This window comes from Meleagris gallopavo, chromosome 1, assembly GCF_905368555.1.
Source record: "Meleagris gallopavo chromosome 1, MGAL_WU_HG_1.1, whole genome shotgun sequence".
Taxonomy (NCBI): Eukaryota; Metazoa; Chordata; class Aves; order Galliformes; family Phasianidae; genus Meleagris; species Meleagris gallopavo.
Window position 1 is genome coordinate 88,403,831 of NC_139404.1, and position 21,540 is coordinate 88,425,370.

General features: G+C 36.8%; 1 protein-coding gene across 1 annotated transcript in view; it reads left to right on the top strand.

Moving 5' to 3' along the window:
- Positions 1-21,540, top strand: part of EPHA3 (EPH receptor A3) — a 220,815-nt gene that overhangs the window by 64,099 nt on the left and 135,176 nt on the right. The window contains exon 3 of the mRNA XM_085239876.1: positions 5,806-6,466. Coding sequence (XP_085096002.1) covers positions 5,806-6,466 — 661 coding nt within the window. The remainder of the gene's footprint in view (positions 1-5,805; positions 6,467-21,540) is intronic.

A 21,540-nucleotide genomic window follows, 5' to 3' on the forward strand; every position in this document is an offset into this window, starting at 1 on the left:
AGTATTTCAACTCTGATAGTGCTCATACTCGGAGTTAATGGCTGATGTCCCTCAAAAGCAAGATTAAGGACTCTTTGGCAAGCGTTGGATGCAACAATCAAATGAAAAATTTATGTCAGTGAGAATTAATTTCCCACACTTAAGATAAATAACAGCACTGTGTAATACTGAAGGATTCGTAACCATTACTGTGACAATACTTGAAAAAAATGTTGCAATATCATTTTGACAAAGATGTAATAGGACCTGAATTTCTTTTGTTTAAGAACATATTTATTGATAGCACTTTGATTTTTTCCAAAACAAAAAATGAACTTATTTTTGACAAAGATGTATTAACATAATATATCTGCTCTTTTAAGTTGTTTCCTGGAGGAAAAACAAACAACAAAAAACCCCAAACACTACGCAAATACTTGTTTATGATGCAGATCACTTATTTTCAGTGGAATTAACTTTTCTTCAGGAAATTACCTACAGGAAAGCTGGGAAGAGCTTTTCAATAAGGGAATGTAAGACAGGATGAGGGGAAATGGTTTTAAACTGGAAGAGGGTAGATTTAGACTAGCTATCAGAAATTCTTTACTGTGAGGGTGGTGAGACACTGGAACAGGTTGCCCAGAAAGGTTGTGGATGCCTCCTCTCCTTCAAGGCCAGGCTGGATGGGGCTTTGAGCAACCTGGTCTAGAAAGAGGTGTCCCTGCCTATTGCAGGGAGTTGGAACTAGGTCATCTTAAAGGTCCCTTTCAACACAAACCATTTTATGATTCTATGAAATATCACCTTTAATCTCACCAGGTTTTTTTTTTTGTGACCTGCTAGCTGTAACTTTCCTCCTTGTTAATTTCATGTAAAATTACTCATTGAAGCAAACGCCATTTCTAAACAGTATTATAAAACAGTGTCATGTCTCAAGTATTGCTGACCATTGATCTCAGTACTTGATGGATTTAAATGTGCGTAATACGGTTTCAGAATATTTCAGTGTTCCATGTACTATGTGAAACCCTGACTTTGACTGTTTTGATTGTCTGCTTGAAAATACAGACTTTTTTTCTCTTAAAACTTAACATTAGTGCAGACCCTATGCATTTCTATTATGGTTTTAAAAACTGTGGCCTGTATTTGCCTTCTTCTTAGCATAAACTCTGGGAGATGGAACTACACAGATATACATGCACTTAATGGTGTGTGTGTGTAAACAAGGAAGAAGAAGATGCCACTAACTGGTTTTAGAGCTCAGAGGTGAATTTTGACAGCTTTCCAGGGAAGCCGAGTTGTTTAGAGACTGAAGTTCCTATTGTGAAAATAAGCAGTAGGAGAAGAGGGAGGGAGAAGAGAGCGAGTATGTGCATTTAGTGTTCCCAGTGAGGAAGATACTTTTATTCACTCTTACCTTTTGTTAGACACCAGCGTCTGTGTTGAGCACCAAGCATGGCTCATAGGTCTGTAGGATGTCGAGCTTCATTAATTCTGTCATGCACGATTACCTCTTTTTATTGTAATTGCCTGGCAGTCAGGAGTTAAAAAAAAAAAAAGACACTATTAGCCTTTGGTATTCTGCTAGTGCATGTAAATTCTTAACTTTTCACTATCTGAAACATGAGACTGCTATTGGAATGAACTTTTCCTTTGGAAAGGGAATTGCTTGAATGAGTAGCAGAAGGCAGAAAGTGTGTGTGCATGGGAAGGCATGTTTTTCTGTCATTGCTAAGCAAGGTGTAATAAAGATGGTGTTTTTTCTGGCTGAGGGATTGTACTGAATACTAAAAGCCAGCAGATGAGAGTGGGGTCAGTTTTCAGTATTAGAATGTTAAGTGTTTTTGAGCAGAGTTTGAATGAATGATGGTTCTGCAGTGGCTTATATGAACACCTTGCAGAGGGAGAAAAGCAACTGCACTGACAAGAAAAATATCAGATGTATTTTATTTGCTTAGAAATAACTTGCTTTGCAGGACTGGGATATCCTACCACATGAAGATGCTCACATGAGGTTGTTTGTTCTGATTTCTCAGCAGCGTTCTCCCAGCCTGTGTTCCAGAGTGCACAGTGAGTGTGTAGTTCAAGGCATGTCCTACCTAGCCCATCTAGTTAAAATCATTGAGTTATGTTTTTTAAAATGGTGTTGCACCAAATCATACCAAATACAACACACCAGATTTCTTAATAGAAAATAAAATTGAAGGTAAATATTGTTAGTCTCGGATCACCAATGGAGTCACAGGGAGAAGACAACTGCCTGGATTACCGAAGTGCTTTGAAAAAATAATCTACCTCCGTTCTTAAGAGTTTTCCATTCCCTTTTGTTAAGGGAATTAAAAAAAAAAAAAAAAACACAACCAAAACCAGATTTCCAACACTCACTGCTATAGATCTGTTCTGAAAATAAAAATCCTTTCTGCCCCAACTATTGTCAGTCAGTATGACCTCAGCGTGTGAGTTAGATCCTCTCACTGAGGATCTCAGATACTTTTCTATGCTGTGAAGAGCAGTCTCCTGGCTCCTGCCTTAGGTATCTAAAAGTCGTGAAGAGGAATTCAGACCCATAGTTTGTTTAGAATTAAGATGACTTGGGGATGGCAGTGTGATAGTTTACTGGGAGTAGTTGTGAAGTATGAACAACATAGATGTAGTACTGCTTGTTTCTATAGTTTGAGCATCAGTCTTACTGAAGTCATCAATCTACACGAACGTGATTCATATTCTGATTTTAGGCACTTTTCCTGAATTTCAATGACTTATTTTTCACCTTAGCGCTTTCTAAAGCATTAGCTCCAATATTGATTGTTTTTAAGTAATTTGGTCAAGTTAGCACAATCTGAAATTGCGCTTTCCCTTCAGTGGTGCTTCGGTATTCAATGATAGATTTGAAATCCTGTTGTGTATGTAAGTGGCAATGATATGGCAACTTACAGTAGTTTCCAAGCAATTTGGTCTTCATACAAATTAATGAAGTGATAATCGTGCATTGCAACCTGTAGATGAAGAACATGGATGTGGCGCTCCCTTTATCAAGTAATTCAGCTGCCTGCATGGGCACACCAAATAAGAAGGCTATGAACAGAAATTGCAGTGAGACTTCTGGGAAACATCTGGATCTCACTGGATGTGTAAAATGTGTTGAAATGATGAGAAATTGCATGGAAGAGAGAATAAGATGATCACTTATGAGTCAGTGTGAGCTGTTTTAATTGAACATAAAATGCTTTTTTGTAATCTTGTCAAGTTTCATCTAGTAGATGAACTTTGTAAATCAATTTGTATTAGTCCAGACAGTTAAGTAGATATACCCAGTTTTGTGGGAGGTGAGAATGGCATCCAAATGGCTTTTTGTACCATTGCTGGTTCAGGGGCTGTACCTGCACAAGGATAAGGATAGATGACTGGGGGAGGTCCCACATTGAGCTTTGTGAACTTAGCAGAGGCTGAAAGCCTGGCAAGAGCTTGTCCTTGTCTGCTGGGCAGCTACATGGTGCCCATTCTGTTGGCCATGGGTGCTGGTGTGGTAACCTTGACCCACAGTCCCTGTGCTGCTGGCTCTTTGGCTTGATGTAGGCTGCTGTGTTTTAGCTGCTGTATGCTTATGCAGAGGCTGTGATTTTTAACTCTGCCGAACTAGTCAGGAAGAGATAAAACTTGTGTATAGTCAGCTCAATAAAGTAAACTAAAATAAACTTTGTTTCAATTAAAGGGAGAGTATTTATACTGCTTTTATCTACTGGTTTAATAACATTTTTTTAAAGTCACATCTTCAGGGGTGTATGGACAATTTCACTGTGAAGATCAACTCTGCACCCTATGCATTCTGGGTAGTTATTCCCAGACTTACTTGAGATGGAACTGAGCACACTCAGATATTACTATGAGATGGCCACGTTCTTTCTGAATGTTTTCTCTGCAGTATATGTAGATCCGTCAGCAAAAGGTGCCTACATAAAAAGAATGATTGTTGAACTGAGACCTTAAATATAGCACTGATGTGACGTGATTTTTGAGGGAAAATGCCTTCCTGGAAGAAATTAATCTTTGTGTGCTTTCCCTGAGGATGGCAGTGATTTCTCAAAACATAAGTATTTCTGTCTACTTCACATCTCACTCCAGTACTTTTACCAAGCAGTAGCTCAGTTTTAAGCTCTGTTGATCTCCAGTTACACTGCATTGCTGCTGTGGAACATTTGTGCTGTGTGTTTTTTGTTTTGTTTTTCAAAGGATGCATATGTGGTTAACAGGGAAGCAAGGATTTCCATTGCTGTTGTGCTAGCATATGCTCTATTAGAATATGCTTTATTAATCATTATGGGAGTTCAGCTTTTTTGTTTGTGTAATTAAGTTTTAAGAATAGAAGATCATGAGGGTCAGTGAGATCTTGGCAGTGTGTATAGGTGACTGATGGCAGTGCACAAAGGCTGTGGAACCAGACTCTTCCTCCAGTGCCCAGCAAGAGGTGAGAAGCAGTGGATACACGCTGAAATATAGTAAATCCCTTTAAACATAGAAAAAGCATTTTACTCTGGTCACAACTGAATACTGATACAGGCTGCTCAGAGAGTTTGTGGAGTGTCCACCTTGGAGGCATTTGAAAACTTGAGTGGGCACAATCATAAGCCACTCAATCTGCTCCAAATGACCCTGCTTGAGCCGGGTGTTGGACTAGATGGGGGGGAGGGAATGCCTTCCTGCCTTCATGATGCTATGATCATGCTGTAGGTACTGGTCATAGTAAGAAGTATTTTAATTCTAGTACTCTAGTACTAAGGCTTCATTTTATGATATGAAACACAGAATATAGAATGGCTGCCAACTTTTTCTGTGAGCAGATGTTCACGAATGATGTCCTTAAAAACAAACAAGTGGTCTTAGTCATCCATTCAGGGAGAAAGCTGAAAAAAAATGCTTTTAAGTCACTCAGTTGCGTATGGTGAATGACTTAATAGTAAATATTTACTTGTAATTACACTTGTAGGATTTCATATTTTCCCATGAATGGCAAATATTTCAGTAAGAGACTTCAGAAACCAGGTAGGACTGGTCCATGAATAATTCGCAAATGAGAAAACTCATTCTTTCATTTTCTGTGTCAAGTAAGCTTGTCAGCTTCAAAACAATAATGTATTTTTCAAAAAGTATTTTAGAGTCATACACTGTAGAGTACACAGAAGAACTTAATTACTAAGATTGTAAAGATAAGTTTGTGTTAATTTTTGAGATCTTGAAACTAGGCTAAGCTGAGCTCTGTTTCCCAGGGACTTATAACAGTTGATCTTGCCTGAGATATTCTTGAAATAAATTTAAGGCTTGTAACATTTTATTCTGACTAAATGCAATTTCAGCTGTAGCCAGTGGGCTGCCTTTTTTTTTTTAAACACTAGCTGAACTTTGAATCTTGCTCAATATTTGAAGTACAGCTCAATTCTAACACTGCAAATGTGGTTGCAGTGAGGACCCTCTACTGTTTGAGGTGAGTGTGGTTGTAATAAGGACACATTTGAATCACAATCAAAGGGACATCTCTGTGTATAGCCTAAGAAACCAGATTTTAATAGTGTATTTAATAGTGTAAAACAGCTGTAGTACCTCTTTTATGACATGTCGTAATAACTTGCTAAAAAGTGACTTCTTAAGAATGAGTTCTCCGTTCACTGAATGTTTATGTTTTTATAGAAAAATATTAAGTGCAAGTTCAGCCAGACTTTTTATTGATATCTGAAGTATGATCAGTTAGCAGTATTTGTCTCTAAATGTGATTTTTACCGATATGCTCGTTAATCTCAATTTCCTTTTTTTCTTTCTCTTCTTTTTCTCCAGTGGGAAGAGATTAGTGGTGTTGATGAGCATTATACTCCAATCAGAACTTACCAGGTGTGCAATGTTATGGATCACAGTCAGAACAATTGGCTGCGAACAAACTGGATTCCACGCAATTCAGCGCAGAAGATATATGTGGAGCTCAAATTTACCTTGAGGGACTGCAATAGTATCCCTCTAGTTCTGGGCACTTGCAAAGAGACTTTCAATCTGTATTACATGGAATCCGATGATGACCATTTGGCAAAGTTCAGAGAGCACCAGTTTACAAAGATTGACACCATTGCAGCTGATGAGAGCTTCACCCAGATGGATCTTGGGGACCGGATTCTCAAGCTGAATACAGAAGTCCGCGAGGTGGGACCTGTTAGCAAGAAGGGCTTTTACTTGGCTTTCCAAGATGTAGGTGCATGTGTTGCCTTAGTCTCGGTGCGAGTGTACTTCAAGAAGTGCCCTTTCACTGTCAAGAACCTCGCCATGTTTCCAGATACAGTTCCTATGGACTCCCAATCCCTGGTGGAGGTGCGGGGCTCTTGTGTCAATCATTCCAAGGAGGAAGAGCCACCCAAGATGTACTGCAGCACGGAAGGAGAATGGCTAGTGCCCATAGGGAAGTGCTTGTGTAATGCTGGCTATGAAGAAAGAGGCTTTGCGTGCCAAGGTAACGATGCACTCCATGTTCATAGCTCAATTATTAACAGGGCTTTCCCTTTATGTCCCTACTATATGTACTGGGTCATGTTAATTTTCTGCAAACTCCTGAGAGAAATAAATTAGTCCATAAAATTGCCACAGAAATGGGGCTTATTTGGTCTGTGTAAATAATGTAATTTGATTTTGAAATATTTGACAAGGTTAAAATATTGATTTTTAGCTGATACATTATGTAGTAAGTGTAGTTTCTCTTACCACTCTTGGAATTTCTTTTGGTAGATTATACCTTTCTCAATGCATTTGTTATGTTGGAGTACGCTGTTTTTTGTGAGCATTTCTTAACTTTGTGTCTGGATGTATAAGTAGTTAATGTCTACTGCTGAGCTGCACTGATTAGTTGGGGTTGATCAGAAAAAAAATATATACAATTTGTTCAGGTAGTGGTGTAGTCCCTAAATGCAGATGCATTTGGAAAATTAATGTTTGAATTTCAAAATTGCATTTTCATGAAAATGCTCGTGTATTCAACTCAAAATCATTTTCTTCATACTTATTGATTTCTGCAAACTGTGGTTATGTGAATGCTCCCAAGAACAGAGACTTAGACCAGAGATTTTTTTTTCCAGAAATGGTCTTTCAGATGTTATAAAAATACATAATGTATTTATCTAAATTCAAATATTATTCAAAACACTGATGGTCTACGTTTTACTTTTTACAGAAATATGGTGTGGATTTTTTCTAACTAGTTGAAATTTTAACCTCATTTTACAGAGCCTGGCTCTGTTAAATTGTCTTACTTAAGTAAATGAGTAGATCTTAAATGTAAATATCTGGAAAGTTCATAGATGGAGGGAGTAGTAGCTGAGATATTTATTATGTGGTGTGAAGGTTTGTGTGCAGATAAGCACATATCCATGAGAGCAGAAATTTCAAAGCTATTGATATGTTACTATTTTGAACCTGGCTGAGAAAAGCTTTTTCCTTTCTCATTAGTTTGAAGGCAGTCGTATATAAAGCATAGCAGTGCTGGAGGGCTATTAGGGTCTGACCAAGCCAGAGTAGGTATAGCTGTGTAGTTGCAAAACACGTTCCTCTAATTGTGGTGACTTTTTCAGAAAAGGACAGGTAAGATTTGTAGGAGAGGAGTATGAGTGTTTTATTTGGTTTTGTTTTTGCCCTGAATATGAATAAATTGAGGAGTTGAGTACTTGTTTTTCTGCATTTAAATACAGATACTAAGAATGTCTTAAACTGTACTGCTAAGAGCTAAAATGAGGAGAGGATATTTTATTGTGCAGAAATGCCTCTGCTAGGACCTCCTATATCTTGAGGAAGGCAAGGCATATCATACTCAGCTCTCCAGAGATGAGGGTGAGTTTATGGTATAGAGTAATAGTGGGTTACCAGGGACATATGAGTGTATCATGCATGATTTTGAAGACATAAAATCAGGCCATTGAAATACTTATCTTTTTCTTTCCTCTACTTTCTCACCAACTATTGATCAAAGGAGTGATGCATGATGAAACCATTAGCAGTAGTGACAGGTCATTCTGGTTTATTCTGATTTAACATATAATGTTCTGCTAACTTTTATTGGAAGTCATATTTATCAAATATTTTTGTGATGTGATTGAAGTGATACTCTAAAAGCAGTCAGTAACCCAAAACCTCTGATTTGTTTGCATCTGTATTCTAGCAGGAGTTGAATTTTTCAGAAAGAGTTCAGTTTTAAACATATGTTTCAACCTCAGGCTGATAGTTACTCCTGCATTCTTCTTTTTCTTCTCTTTCTCTTGCTCCACCCTTTTGGGCTGGGTCTTGTGGTTTTTTGGTCATAATCAAGAGAGCAATGTAATCAGGACTGTTCAGTCTGAATAAGAGCCAAAATGTAGTGTTGCAAGTATCAGCTGGAATGAAGGCCTTATTTGGGAAAAAAGAAATAGTACCAACAGAGAGAATTTTTTAATAGTAGTCGGCAGCATTCACCAACTTACAATGGCCATCACTACTTGATCTCATTTCTTGAAATTAATTTTTGTTTGCTTCTGGAACGTTGTTTTCAGAAGCAGTATTTTCCATTAGCAGGAGATCATCACTGATGATTAAAATTAAGGACCCTAATGATATGCCATCAGCCCATTTAGATTTCATTGAGAACAGTTTCTCTTGGTACTTGAGCAGTTATGAATGCATAGTCATGCTCTCAAATGACACAAGCCTTTTTTTGTCATTGTTGTGATACAGACATACCCACATTTGGCTCTGAAAAAACAAGGCTGGACTACTGGGCTCATTAAGCATCTTGGTTCTTGTTGGTTAGGTTGTTGTTATGCTCTTGATCCTACCAACTAATCCCCATTTTAAAACTTCAGCAGTAGGAAACTGACTTGTTAAAGAATTGGGACCCATTTTGTCATTACCACACTTGTCCTCACTGTTCTGAGTGTGTGGGGAAAAATGATTTATCCAAGGCTAATTGTATATCTCACCCTGAGGAATTCTAGTCTTCATAATCTATGAGAGTTAACAGTATGAGAATTAACACCTATTACAGCAAATATTTTTACACTTGTTATTATTTTAGAGGAAGCGGTTTCATAGAAGTTAGTTAAGATGTTTGGAAAAATGGAAAAGCCATTTTTTCATAGTATTTTTTCCTGTTGGCTGTGTTAGTTATAATTAGTTAACTAAATATGGTGCATGCAATCCATTGCTTATTACATTATTGAAGCTTTGTTAGAACATACTTCATAGTCAACGTAGTAAGTTATATTTTAATATTTTCTTATTGAATAAAACAACTTCTTCACAATATTTTTTCTAAATTGTCTTCATATCACCCTGATCCTGTATAGCATCTTCTCTGGTAGAATTACTCTTTTAACCTGTTTCAGTTAGAAAAGCACATCTGGTTGGAACTACACAGTGAATGTTACTCTTTCCGAGATTCTTCTGTCAGTTCCCCAGTCAACAGGGATAACTCATCTTTTCCATTTTATCGATTTAAAAAAAAAAAAAAAAAACCCAAAAAACTAACAAACCACAAAACATACTGAGTTAGATCCAAAGGTTTATCTGCCTTAATGTCCTTTCTCTGATAGTGGCTAAAAGCAGATTCTTAAGGGGAAAAAAAACAAACAACTGTACCAAGAGCTGCTTTACTGGGTACACATTTCATCTTCTACCAATCATCTCTTGCCTTGCACAGTATTAAGATGTTTTTTAAGAAATACTATTTAATAGGAACCAGTGTCTTGCCTGTTCCTGTTAATTTGTCTCACTTATTTTGGGCGTCTGTAAGTTTTTATGCCCACGAATGTAATAACTAGTCTTGTGTAGGAAAACATACTTCTTGCTGTGTCTAAGCCTTATGTTTAAAGTCATTTAAATAAGGTTTTCCATATCCTTTTATAGTGAGAAAATAACTGCTGCCTTTTTAGCTTGGGTATTAATTATAGTCTTGATCTGTCTTGTCTACTACTTGTTCTGTATTTTCCCAGCTCTAGGTCTATTTTAGTGCCTTCTTATTTGGAGAACAAGCTAATTTCTCCATACTTTCACTCATCTTTTTTGACTGAATTACTCATTTTGATTGCCCTTTACCTACTCAAAATAATGCCGCCTTTAAAAAAAGGACAGTGAGGCTTACATGCAATATCCAAGTTACAAATACACAAAGAACTTATGCAGTGGCGTAATGTTTGGAAAGGAGCATTCACATCACCTGTCCAGTTAGTTATTTGTATGTGGAGACACTAGGCTCTGTTGGGTTTTGAATGATAGAGGAAACAGACTTCATGATGTGAGGGTTGGGTAGTTGGGGTAATAGTATGGTAATAATAGTATCAAAACAAATGGATAAATATAGGATAAGCATTAGAAGAATTGTCTTTACTGTTAGTTCTGTAATAATTTGGAACTCTCTTTGGAGAAATATTGGAAGACTCATTTCAGGAGATGATTTTTTTTTTAAATGCAGAAACCAGATGATAAAGGAAATCCTGTACTAGCAGGGTTGGACTAATAAACCTCTTCCATCCCAAATGTGTCTATTCTGTTGTTGATTTATTTCACGCACTTTAGAAAGCCTGGCTGGACATAAACCTTTTTTACACTGATGTTATTATATAATTAGCAAACATGCAGTGGCAATTATATATCCACTTAGGGGTGTGAGCTTGAATGTTCTTTTAAGCACTGCTGACAGGTGAGGCTTTCACTGAAAAAGTCTTTATGACTCACCATCAAGTGGAAGGTGAAATTGGTGAGCCTGAAAGGAATGGCTCACTAAGCATTGAATTGTATTTTCAGCACACTACCATTTCAGGTGTTAGTTCTAAATTTTAGTTGCTGGAACTGAGTAAATCTGAATTGTACACTTTCTTCTGATGCTATATAATAAAATCGTAAGTTTAACCTCAAGTGACTGATACATTGTCTATAACAAAGCCAGAAGAAAAAGAGAGGTTTTAATCTGATGGTCTCTTCCCTGTATAGATCATTTTTTAGCAATTAATCATGTGGGCTGAATAGGAGTAAAGGGAGCAAGGGGTGAGGGAGGGAGAGGTGAAGTGTGCCTGGTTATTGAAAAAAAGACTCCATGAAATCTCAACTAACACTAAATTATTCAGTTGTGTATATATATCCCAAATCATATTTCTCTCTCTGTGAGTTTCTGGTGATACGAAAGGAATGCCATCTGTGGCTGCTAAATCCAAACCATTACATTTGTTCCTTAATTCTTTCACAAGAATGGGTACTGCACTTGAAACAGAAGTATGTAAAGCATCATTAATACTTAGGATGGAAAACATTCCTTTTTTCTTTTGGTTATGCTTTTAATAATCATTTTGTCTTTGAGTAAGTAAATACACATTTCAATTGCTTATAGCAGTAGATAAAAACTTCATATGTAAGGAGAAAAAAGGTACTGTGAGGAACTGTTTAGCTTTGTGCAAGTGAAAACAGACGGAAGACACACATGCTGCATCTGCGGAGACGATAACATTTTCCCTTGGAAATAGCAAAGTGACTCAGGATGTGTTGCTTGTACTTCAGAAGCGTGTGATTTTAAGTTTAAAACTGCATAGGAACAATTATGTTAAATAAAGTATAGGAACTGATCGTGTAGAGATTATGTCATATAATGAAAGAAAACTCTTACTAGTTCTTTTATGTGAAATCTGAAAAAGCTTATGAATTCCTGTTTTTTAAAGAAGAGCTTTGAGGTACGTTTTTTCCTTAGATTTGAAGTATGTTTTCAATTTTAAGACTTTTTTTTAAGAAAGGGAGTCTTAGTCTTTCAAGCCAGTAAACTTAAAATGACAGCAGCTATAAATTATAAATCACTTTATTTGTAAAATATTCATTGTTTTCATTTACTTTATATTCTATAAGTACATAACCAGAGCACATGGTTGAGGGATTTACCTTTCTCCTTAGAATTTACTTGACTCTTAGAAAGTTACATGAGAGATACCTAGATGATTTTTTCATATTGGCAAAATTAATTCTGCTTTGAGTAAGATCTTCAGAAAAATTGCAGCCAACTTTTTATGTAATATTTTCTATTACAAATCTGGAAAATATTCTCATGATTTGTACATCATAAGTGATCTAGACTGAAATTACTTGGACAAAATGTTGTGGTTTATGAATATATTTGTCACATATTCTGAACAAGCCATAATTAAAAAAAGAACATTCTACAGTTGCTCAAAATGAAATTTTTTGGTATGACACTGTGCAGGTTCTCAAGTTGAAATGCAGATGCTCTGTAGTTATGTAAGAAACTTGACAACATTTCTTGTGGGTTGTGGCAGACACTTAAACAAAAGCATGTTTGCAAATATCTTAATTCATTTTTAATAAAACTAATAAGTTTTCCTTAAAACTTTTTAATACTTTTTCCCCAAGTTGTTCCATGCTAGTGTGTTAGCATGTGGCATCAGTAGGTACTTCAGAATTCAATTTTCAGCGTGTATTTGAAACTAGTCTGGAAATGGAAATGTTTGCTCGGTAAATACTTGCACAAACATTAGTGACTGGCAAAACACAAAAAAAAGGCAGTTGCACTGTCTATCTCTTGCAGATCTCTTTAGAGCTGGTACTTGCTGTGCTTGAGAGTGCGTTCCATGCCTCCTTTTCAAGCAGCAAAAAAACCCATGAAATAAGGCTTTGGTATATGCTGGGTATAGATTCAGGGTTCCCAATTTAACAAGTATATGTGATATATCTGTTTTTAACACAGAAATTTCCACCTTAATTCTGTGATTCTTACATGCTACCATGGAATTTTTGCACAGGATTTTACTGCAAGTATCTCGCTGATTTCTATCACTGAGAATCCTAAGGGATCTTGGTGGCATTTCTGCAACCTTTTTGTTTTAATGGCTTTGCTTCTTTGGATGTTTTCGAAAGATATAAAGCTAAATTAATAGAACCATCCTGAACGTATTTTACTTGTACTTTCTTTGGTGACTTTGAATAGAAGCCTAGCTTAGAGTGGCACAAAGATTGTATTGTCAGTGTGAAGACATTGAGCACACACTTATCAATCAGTTTCTCTGACTGTGCGTAGAGTTCTTTGACAATCCCTTGTTAGTTACAGAGTAGAGCTTATAAAGGCTAACAGGGGTTTGTATTACAACTGACAGCTGGCACTAGGCTTTAATAGAGAGCAATTGTAGTGTGAAGTGCAAGTTTTGATAACATTCAACAAATATGCTCTTAAAGTAAGAATCATCTTGAAAGATGAGTATAGGAAAACAAGAATATATGTATGTCTTGTGCTCTTCAGTGTGAAGCACATGTCAAAACATACTGTTGACAAACATCTAAAGACCAGTAATTGATATCAGACTTCTCTGGAAACACTTAGACCGTGGCTTTCCAACCTTTTGACTTGCCTGGTCCACACTGGATGAAGAGAAGTTGTCATGGGCCACTTTTGTATGTACATAGGTTGCTTGAAAACTAATGCCTCCTATTTTATTTCAATAGACACGACAGCAGACCCAAAGAGCACAATTATGCTTCAATAAAGCAAATTTGAAGCTATGAAACACTTTTTTTTTCCCCATTATAGTCACTACTATTAGCTATGCATTTTTGCCAGTGGTGAGCAAGAGCCTGCATGCCATGCTTGTAAAAATCTGCATCAGCAGAAGTGACCACTGTTGCTGTCACTGCTGCTGAAATGCACTACCCACTGCCTCGTGCTCACATCTACTGTTTGATCTCCATTAATGTTCAGCAAGTGTTAATGAATGTTAATGGGTGCCACTTCTGCATGGAGGAATTCAGTGACCCATCTTTGCTTCAACCACACTTCTATGTCAGATGCTATTTTGTCAGAATGCCCCTCTGCTGCCATCTGTCACATGGCAACAAAAGATAACAAAAAAAAAAATGGATGGGAAGGTTCAACCTCTATTGCTATACTGCTACTGACATCCCCCTTTGTTAGGGGATGTTGACATGGACCCACATAATAAAACAGGAGGCGTTACTTTCAGAGCAGCCACTGTCATATAGTTAATGTATATAGGTAACCAAATTTATTTTAAGGTTATTTTTATTAAAATCTTTAAAAAGTGAGCAATAAAAGCATAAAAGTAGTGGAGTATTTGACCTTGTTTTTGTGAAACTAATGTGTTAATCTGGTTTGATGGCAGTGGTAGCCATTCTTAGTGAGTTCTCAAGGTGTTCATCAGAGATTTTTGATGAAATCTTAATCTTATGCTTCATCCTTGAAAACAGGTGTTCAAAATTTATGTACTGCTAAAAAGTGATCATCTGAATAAGGTGTGACTGTGAGGTGAAGGACATTTCTCTCTAGGAAGAGAGCTTATGAAAGTCTGGGAAAGAGGCATGATCAAATTTTTTGATTGCGAATCTGTACATCCCATTTGAAAATTTACAGGTAATGGAACTATGATGACTGAAAATGGGGTCACAAATGAAAAAAAATGGTTTTTCTTTTTGTAATCTTGAAACCTACTCTCAAATTTAATCAGAACAGAAGGCAGGGTTGCATGTTCTTCTCTGTTCACAGGACTGCATTCAGCCAGTGTATCAAAATGAGTAACATTATTTGTCACTGCTTGAGCTTGCACTGTGCTGCACTCCTTGCCCTGGATTCAGCCTAGATGGGGTTTGCACAGACTGATGTTTGATTGGTGCTGAGGGACTGGGCTGGGCTGCTTGGTGGACCAGAGCCACCGAACGCCATGATGATGCAGGGCAGAAGGCAGCTGAGTGTTAGCTGAGTCAGGCTGTAGGTTGGATATACCTGACTTAGTTTGTGAAAGTATTGAAATTCTGTTTCTTTGGATTACAAATGGGAAGACTAATTGTGTTCCTAATCTCTCATTTTCTTTTCATTGATGTTGTGTTGTATTCTTGATAACATGAGTGTTATAACCTGGACTTCACATGAAGTGAATGGAAAAAAAAACAAGAAGTTCATTGTCCAGACTTTGTGGATTCATCTTTAAGTACCTATCCACATCATATACCTTAGCAGTTGGCATCTCTATTGTGCTAAGGCAGAAGTAGACTTAAACAAGGACAAATCCATTACAGGTCAAGGAGAAGAATTATTTCACTGTCATGAATCTGTGGGTTCAGTGTTTGTCTACTGTAAGGTTAAAATTTGATGTGATAATTTAGAACAGCTGCTCTTTGACAGAAAGATTCACTTTCGACAAGGGAAGAAAAAAACATATGGTGTAAGTTGTCACGATGCCAGCCCTGAGTAACCGCAGAAGCAATGCAGGACGGTTCTCTAAGCAATATGGTTGAAGTAACGCATTTTTACTTACCTTCAGCACTTCCAGTCATTATGCTTCTTTTGAATCATACCTTATTCCATGATAATATTTTTGTTGATATTTTAAAATAATATCTTTTAATAAAATATGCGATTCAGTGACAGAAGAAGGTTGTAGGATTAAAAAAAGATATGGTCTTTGTACTGCAAAAATATACCAAAGTTTCATAGAACAATTTCTTCAGTTTTCAACCATAACAACATACTTTGTCTAATACATGAGTTCATTTGTTTTTAGCAGAGTATTTAAGCATTCAGTTACGTCATACTGCCTTTATACACATGCTTAAATTCTTGTAAATTGAGCATGTGAATAACAGGAAACCTAATGAAATTAGTCATTTACTGTGGTTAGCTAAAGCGGTAGTGGTCAGTGGAATTGGTCATCAGGACTTTAGAATCCTAGGAACATTTAATTTGAAGGAACAGCTTTTCATAAAAATTAATGCTAATGTAAAATAAGTGTATTCCCTGCTGTCTTTGATTTGGCACAGATTTTTAATGGGAGGAGAATAATAGAAGAAATTAGAAGTACTCGATATTTAGCTCTCAGAAATGCTGAAAACAAGTGACTAAAAACTCTCCACTGGCTGTCTACTTTTGTTTAAAAATGTCTTTTTTTCTTTTTTGCCAGACACTAAATAAGAGGAATATGTTAAAAAATAATAAAAATCTTTCTTTTAGGAAAAAAATAACAAAGAAAATTTCTAAGATGGTTATTATAAAGCAGTAAAACATTTTTTAGTGGTCATCTGTTACCCAGCTGAAATAAGAAAGGTCATAAAGTTTATGTAACATTATATTAAAGTCAGATATTAAATATGCTCTTTGATGTTTTGCAACATTATACAAAGATTTGACCTAACCCGAACAGTCCCTTAGTAGCTATAGAGCTAATTCTAAGATTCAGATATGTGTGCCTAAATGTATTATGGAGGAGTTTTAAATTTTACATTATTCCCAGGAAGCCATAAGATGCAATAAGAACTATTCTTTTTATACAAGGAAATACAAACAAATTATTCATCTGTGTGTTGTTCCAGTTTAAGAGGGGCATCTCTAGTTGCTGCATGAACACTAGATCTCTAGTGTTCTCTTTTAGACTACAAAAGAACATGAATTCTCCTAAGCTTCAACAGGACTTTTTTTTTTTTTGTAATGTGATCCTACTACTGGGATAACAGGTATGGGCAAGTATTTTAACAAGCTGCTCTTCAAATCTGTTCTAAGAATTTCCAAGTTTTGCTCCCTTAAGAATCATGTGGAAAACTAAAACAGGGCTGCGAGATTGTGACTTGAAGTGAAGTCAAGGTGTATTAATCATGAACATGAGATCACTGTTCCAGCTGTAAAACTGGCACTCATCCTGAAAAATACAGGAGTTGGGTAGGAAGAAGGTCATATTAAGCAGAATAAAACGTTCAGAAATCTCAGTTAACCATGGCTAATGAACATTCTGTTTCATAAATTAAGGCCATTTGTTAAGCTGCTTGTTATGCGTTTTATAACCTCTGTGATTTCAGGGCCAAATTTGACTGTGAAGATGTGGTGTCCAGAGCATACACCGCAAGAGTGTATGAATATGTATTTGTTAATGCGGGGTGGAAGTAGAAAGGCATTTAATTGCTCCTTTTGTGCACCATTTAATAAGCAATTGCGGTCTTGTTTCTCCTGCTGTGTGAGGGGATGAACTGGCAGTGAAATGAGCTGCGAAAGGGGAATCGCCTACCGTATCTTTTCTCTGTCTGCACTAAGTACAGCAGATGGTGGAAGAAAAGATGTTTTTTTTTTGTTTGTTTTTTGTTTTTGAAAGAGTCAAAACAGGAAAGTGGATGGGAAGAGAGAAGAGTAGAGGGAAGATATTGCCAGGGTAAGTAAAAATAGACCTGTGTAACTTTTTCATTAAAATCTAAATGCTTCTGTTAGTGTTCCTAGAAAATAAAATAATTGAAAAGAGGCTATAATGAGAACGGAAGCGTTAATTTGGATTGGGATAGGAGTAAGAATTCATGGTGTCTTGAGAAGGCAAGTGAACATCTCCATGTCGGTCTTCTTCTATGCTTAATTGCCAAAGATGACATTCGGGTTTACAAAAAACTGTAGTGAGTGTTTAAAGTCTGGGTCTACGGTAGGTGCTATGTCTATTTATCTATCTGATTTCCTGAGAGAAAGAGGTGGAGGAAGAGCACAGGAGAGCTTTTGGGGCTAAGAAAGAGATAATCTTTACTCACCTGGACACTGGTGTTGCTGGTCTGTTGTAATCCACAGTGAATCTGAAATTGGAATATGATTGGCATTAATTTCTATTTGATGGGATTTCAATAGTTCTGATTCATATTTGCATGTACTAACAACCTAACCTTTCAGTTCTAAGTTGCTTCCTCAAAAGTGAAATATATTATTTTCTTAATAAAAAAAACCATGGAGACACAAACCGAAAAACCCTACAACTCAAATCCTGTGGTAAAAGCAGGTGTTCAAGCAGAAGTGTGTTTGGTATAAAGTTTGTTCAAAGATGGATTAGGGGCTTCTTTGGATTTGAGTACATTGTTTATCTGTGCAGTAATTACCTTCCAGGACCAATGTATTTAAATTACTGCCTTAAAACTCAGGCATGCCTTCTATCTCGTATTCTTTTATAATTAGGGGATTATCTTATAGCCTGTCAGCTATCCATCTGTTAGTAAGCTTCCTGGTCTGTTTTACAGTCATAACAAGCAAGTTGTTACTGCACACTTGCATTAGCATCAGATCCACAGACTGCACATCCACCAGATTGAAAAATCATCCACCATACAGGTGTTTTCTTGTCTTTTTTTTAATGGCAGCAAATATTTTAATGTATTAGTATAAAAGAAACATGCTTTTATGACTACATAAATGGTGCTGTAAGTAGTTTACTAGAGAAAAAAATTTGTAGTTATAAATGCTTAAGTGCCTAGGTCAAGGAGAAAGTTGATTGATTCAGATACTGTTTTAGATAATTTTTTTTTTTCAGTTTGTTGTTTTTGTCCTGTACATGAGGATTTCTTCTTCCGAGTTGTTGCTGCTTTTCACTTTCCTTGGAAGCGCTTGATTGGCTGCAGCTAGCATTCAGATGCAGCTTAGGGATACTGATTCTCCTGAATTGTTGACTTCTCCTAGGCACCTTGAATGCCAACTATTCCTCCTGCTGTCTATATTCCTTTTTCTTTTTGCTAGAGTTGAGATTGAGTAGGAAGGATATTTTTCCCTGAGTTGTTCTGGCAAATCACTCCAGTTCCCAAACCCCTACCCAAATACATGTGGACATGAGGTTTTGTATTCACTGTACAGTAGGATATATCTGATTATTTTTTTTTTTAGGGTCATGTGAAACTCTGAAAAAAATTCTTTGCTATTTTTTGCTCTGGGACTTAGTCAAGAGCAATTCCAATGTCAAAGATGATATGTTTTAATAAAACTGTGGCTTTTGGTCTTTTGTTGTGGACTGTAAATATGTTTTGGGGCACTGCAACTTGTTTTGTGGTGTATGATGATGTGTTTTGTTGACTTTCTGTGGGCTATTTCCTTGAGTTGGAAATCTGGATGTGTCCAAGAAGGGTTGATTTAGAAACAGAACATACAGTAAATGCAAGATTGTCTATTGCATCTGCAACCTATTTAGAAACACTTACTCTTCTTGAATAGCAATCATGTTCTTCATTAATCTGAAGAGATTTCTAATTGGTGAAGAAGAAAATGTACTATTCGTTCCTTCTAACTGTAATGAAGAAATGTAGAGTCAGAAGAGCTTGACCGTTACATACTGGAGATTTTGGGATGCAATGGCATATCATTGAAAAGTTCCCTTTACATTGTATTGATAACATCTGAAGAGGTATGTTGATCAAGACTTTGCATAAAATGTTTTAAAAAGGTTTATGAGTCCCTCTGGAAAGTCATTAGGATCACACTTGCATAGTTTTCATTATTTCTAATAAAACATTCCTAAGAAATTCCTAAGAAATAAAGGCTTGTTCATTCTGGAGTAATTCAGCGGAAGAAAAAGAACATTAAAAATGACCTGTGTGTCTACTTTTTCCTGAGGAGTGGGGACGTGTGGAGAAGACAGGAGGAAGGGGCTGTGGTACATGCAACATGCCTCACCTTCTGCATCAGCAGCTATTCATAACATCAAAGAGTGCTTTTTTTTCTTTGTTGTTGTTGACATAACTTTTTGTTTCACCTTCTCATGCTGTGATGGACCCGCAGACCTTTGCAAGGGCTACTTTTTATCCTTGTCTGCTGCATTCATGCTCTTGTGAGAGAGAGTGGGTGGGTAAGGGGAAGCCAGCTTTCCCGTAGCAAATAGCTGGCAGGCTGTTTGGCTCAGGATTGATGCTCATTGCTGCTTCACAGCAGGAGTTGGTGGAATCCATGACAGAGACAGATTATGGCATGCTGGATTCTGTCAGATGAAGTGGCAGTGACTGCATGAGGAGGAATGCTTTCCTCATCAGCAAAGCTTGCTTTTTGCTTTCTCTAAGGGGGAATGGTTGCCTGGTTGAGTTTTTTGGTGTTTTTTTTTTTTTTGTGTGTGTCTTTTTTTAAAAAAAAGCACTTACAGTTTATGAACGAAGCCTCTGAGCTAGGAGTTGATGCTCTTGTCATCTTTGAAATCAATTTCAGTATTACCATTGATTTGATGGGAGTGAGCCAAGTATTATGAACAATGAGAAGCTCTTCGACTGTTGAGAACATGTGGCCTTTTGACTACGTGCTGTTTCTCTTAAATGGCAACTTATCAGTTAGGGAAAGCACTGCAATAAATCACTGAATAGGTATCCTTTTATTTTTGATATACCTTACAACTCAGATTATGAAATTTTCAAAGGTAGGAATCAATTATTCAGCACATTCACACAGTGAAGATCTTTAGCTCTTCCAGTTATTCAAAACTGCTTTGTTTTAAATTGTAATTCAAAATACATCTCAGGGTGCTGATGTAAGTCTGGTGATATTCTTTTAGATTCCAGTAGGCCACTCTCTAACATGAGCCTGCACTCATCAACATTTCAATTAACCGTATGATGTTTATGTGATTCTAATTTTAGTGCATAAATTTTCTGGTTAGAAAACAGAAACAATTAGCCGTATGATTTTACTGATACGTAGAATCCAAATTTCAGATGACTAATTTGAAAACAAATGCAAAGTTAAAGAGATTCTCTAGCAAATATTCCACCTTGCTGGGAAAAAAAAAAAATCACCAGCACAAATATTTGGAATAATGATGTATTTGTAGGCATAATTTAGTCCAGCTGAAACTTAGGTTATGATGTAGACAGATACTTTTTTTTTTTTTGCAGCTCTAATAATTCAGAGCCCAGTTCTGCCAGCTTTTTGAATATTGAGTAATGGCAAGAAACTTAATGGAACATTTTTCCATCATGTCTATTAAAAAAAATAAAAATTGTCATCAGTTATGTGCAGACAGCTGGAGATAACTGTTATGTCTTATTGCAGAGGAGTTATGAAGGCTTTGATTTTAGCGCTTGTGGTTTTGTATTTTGCAAAGTCCTCCTGATCACAGTTTCATTATAGCTGGAGCTGTGTGCACGAGAAATGCTTCAATTAGCAATATATTGAAACAGTTTGCAACTGTAATGCTCCTACCCTATAATTTAGAAATTTGCATGAATTATTGCATTCATAGAACTGAACTTCTAGTGTGCCTGGAGGCTTTGGGTCCAATCTTCTGGTTCAAATGAGTCCTTTCAGTGCTTTAAAAAAGTAACTGGTCTTTTTTCCCTTTTTGTATTGAAACGTATTTTCTTCCGCAGTAATACATATATGCACATAGATACATCCCAGAAAGAGAAAAACTGAAATCTGGATTTCACTTGCTTTACGTGTCTTGAGAGAGTCATTTATAAAAACATGAGACAGGGAGATTGATCTGCAAACATTTGGAAGCCATAGGAGTAATGCCTGATGAGGCTGACTATCCCTGCATGGGGTGCCCTGTCTCAACCCAGACAGAAGCTGCTGGGATGACGTTGGGTGCCCCATGCTGGGGTGGATTCTCTGCAGCGCTCAGCTCAGAATGACCAGGGTAGTGTTTGGCCACGGCTGCCGTGTGGTGCATGACCTTGTGCAGTGATGCCAGGTATCAAGACAGGCTTGAGGGGAGTTCATCTCATATAAGCTATGTTAAAAGGCAGCTAATCAGTATTAGAAACTTCTTTTAGAAACACATGGTGCTAATGCAAAAATAAGTC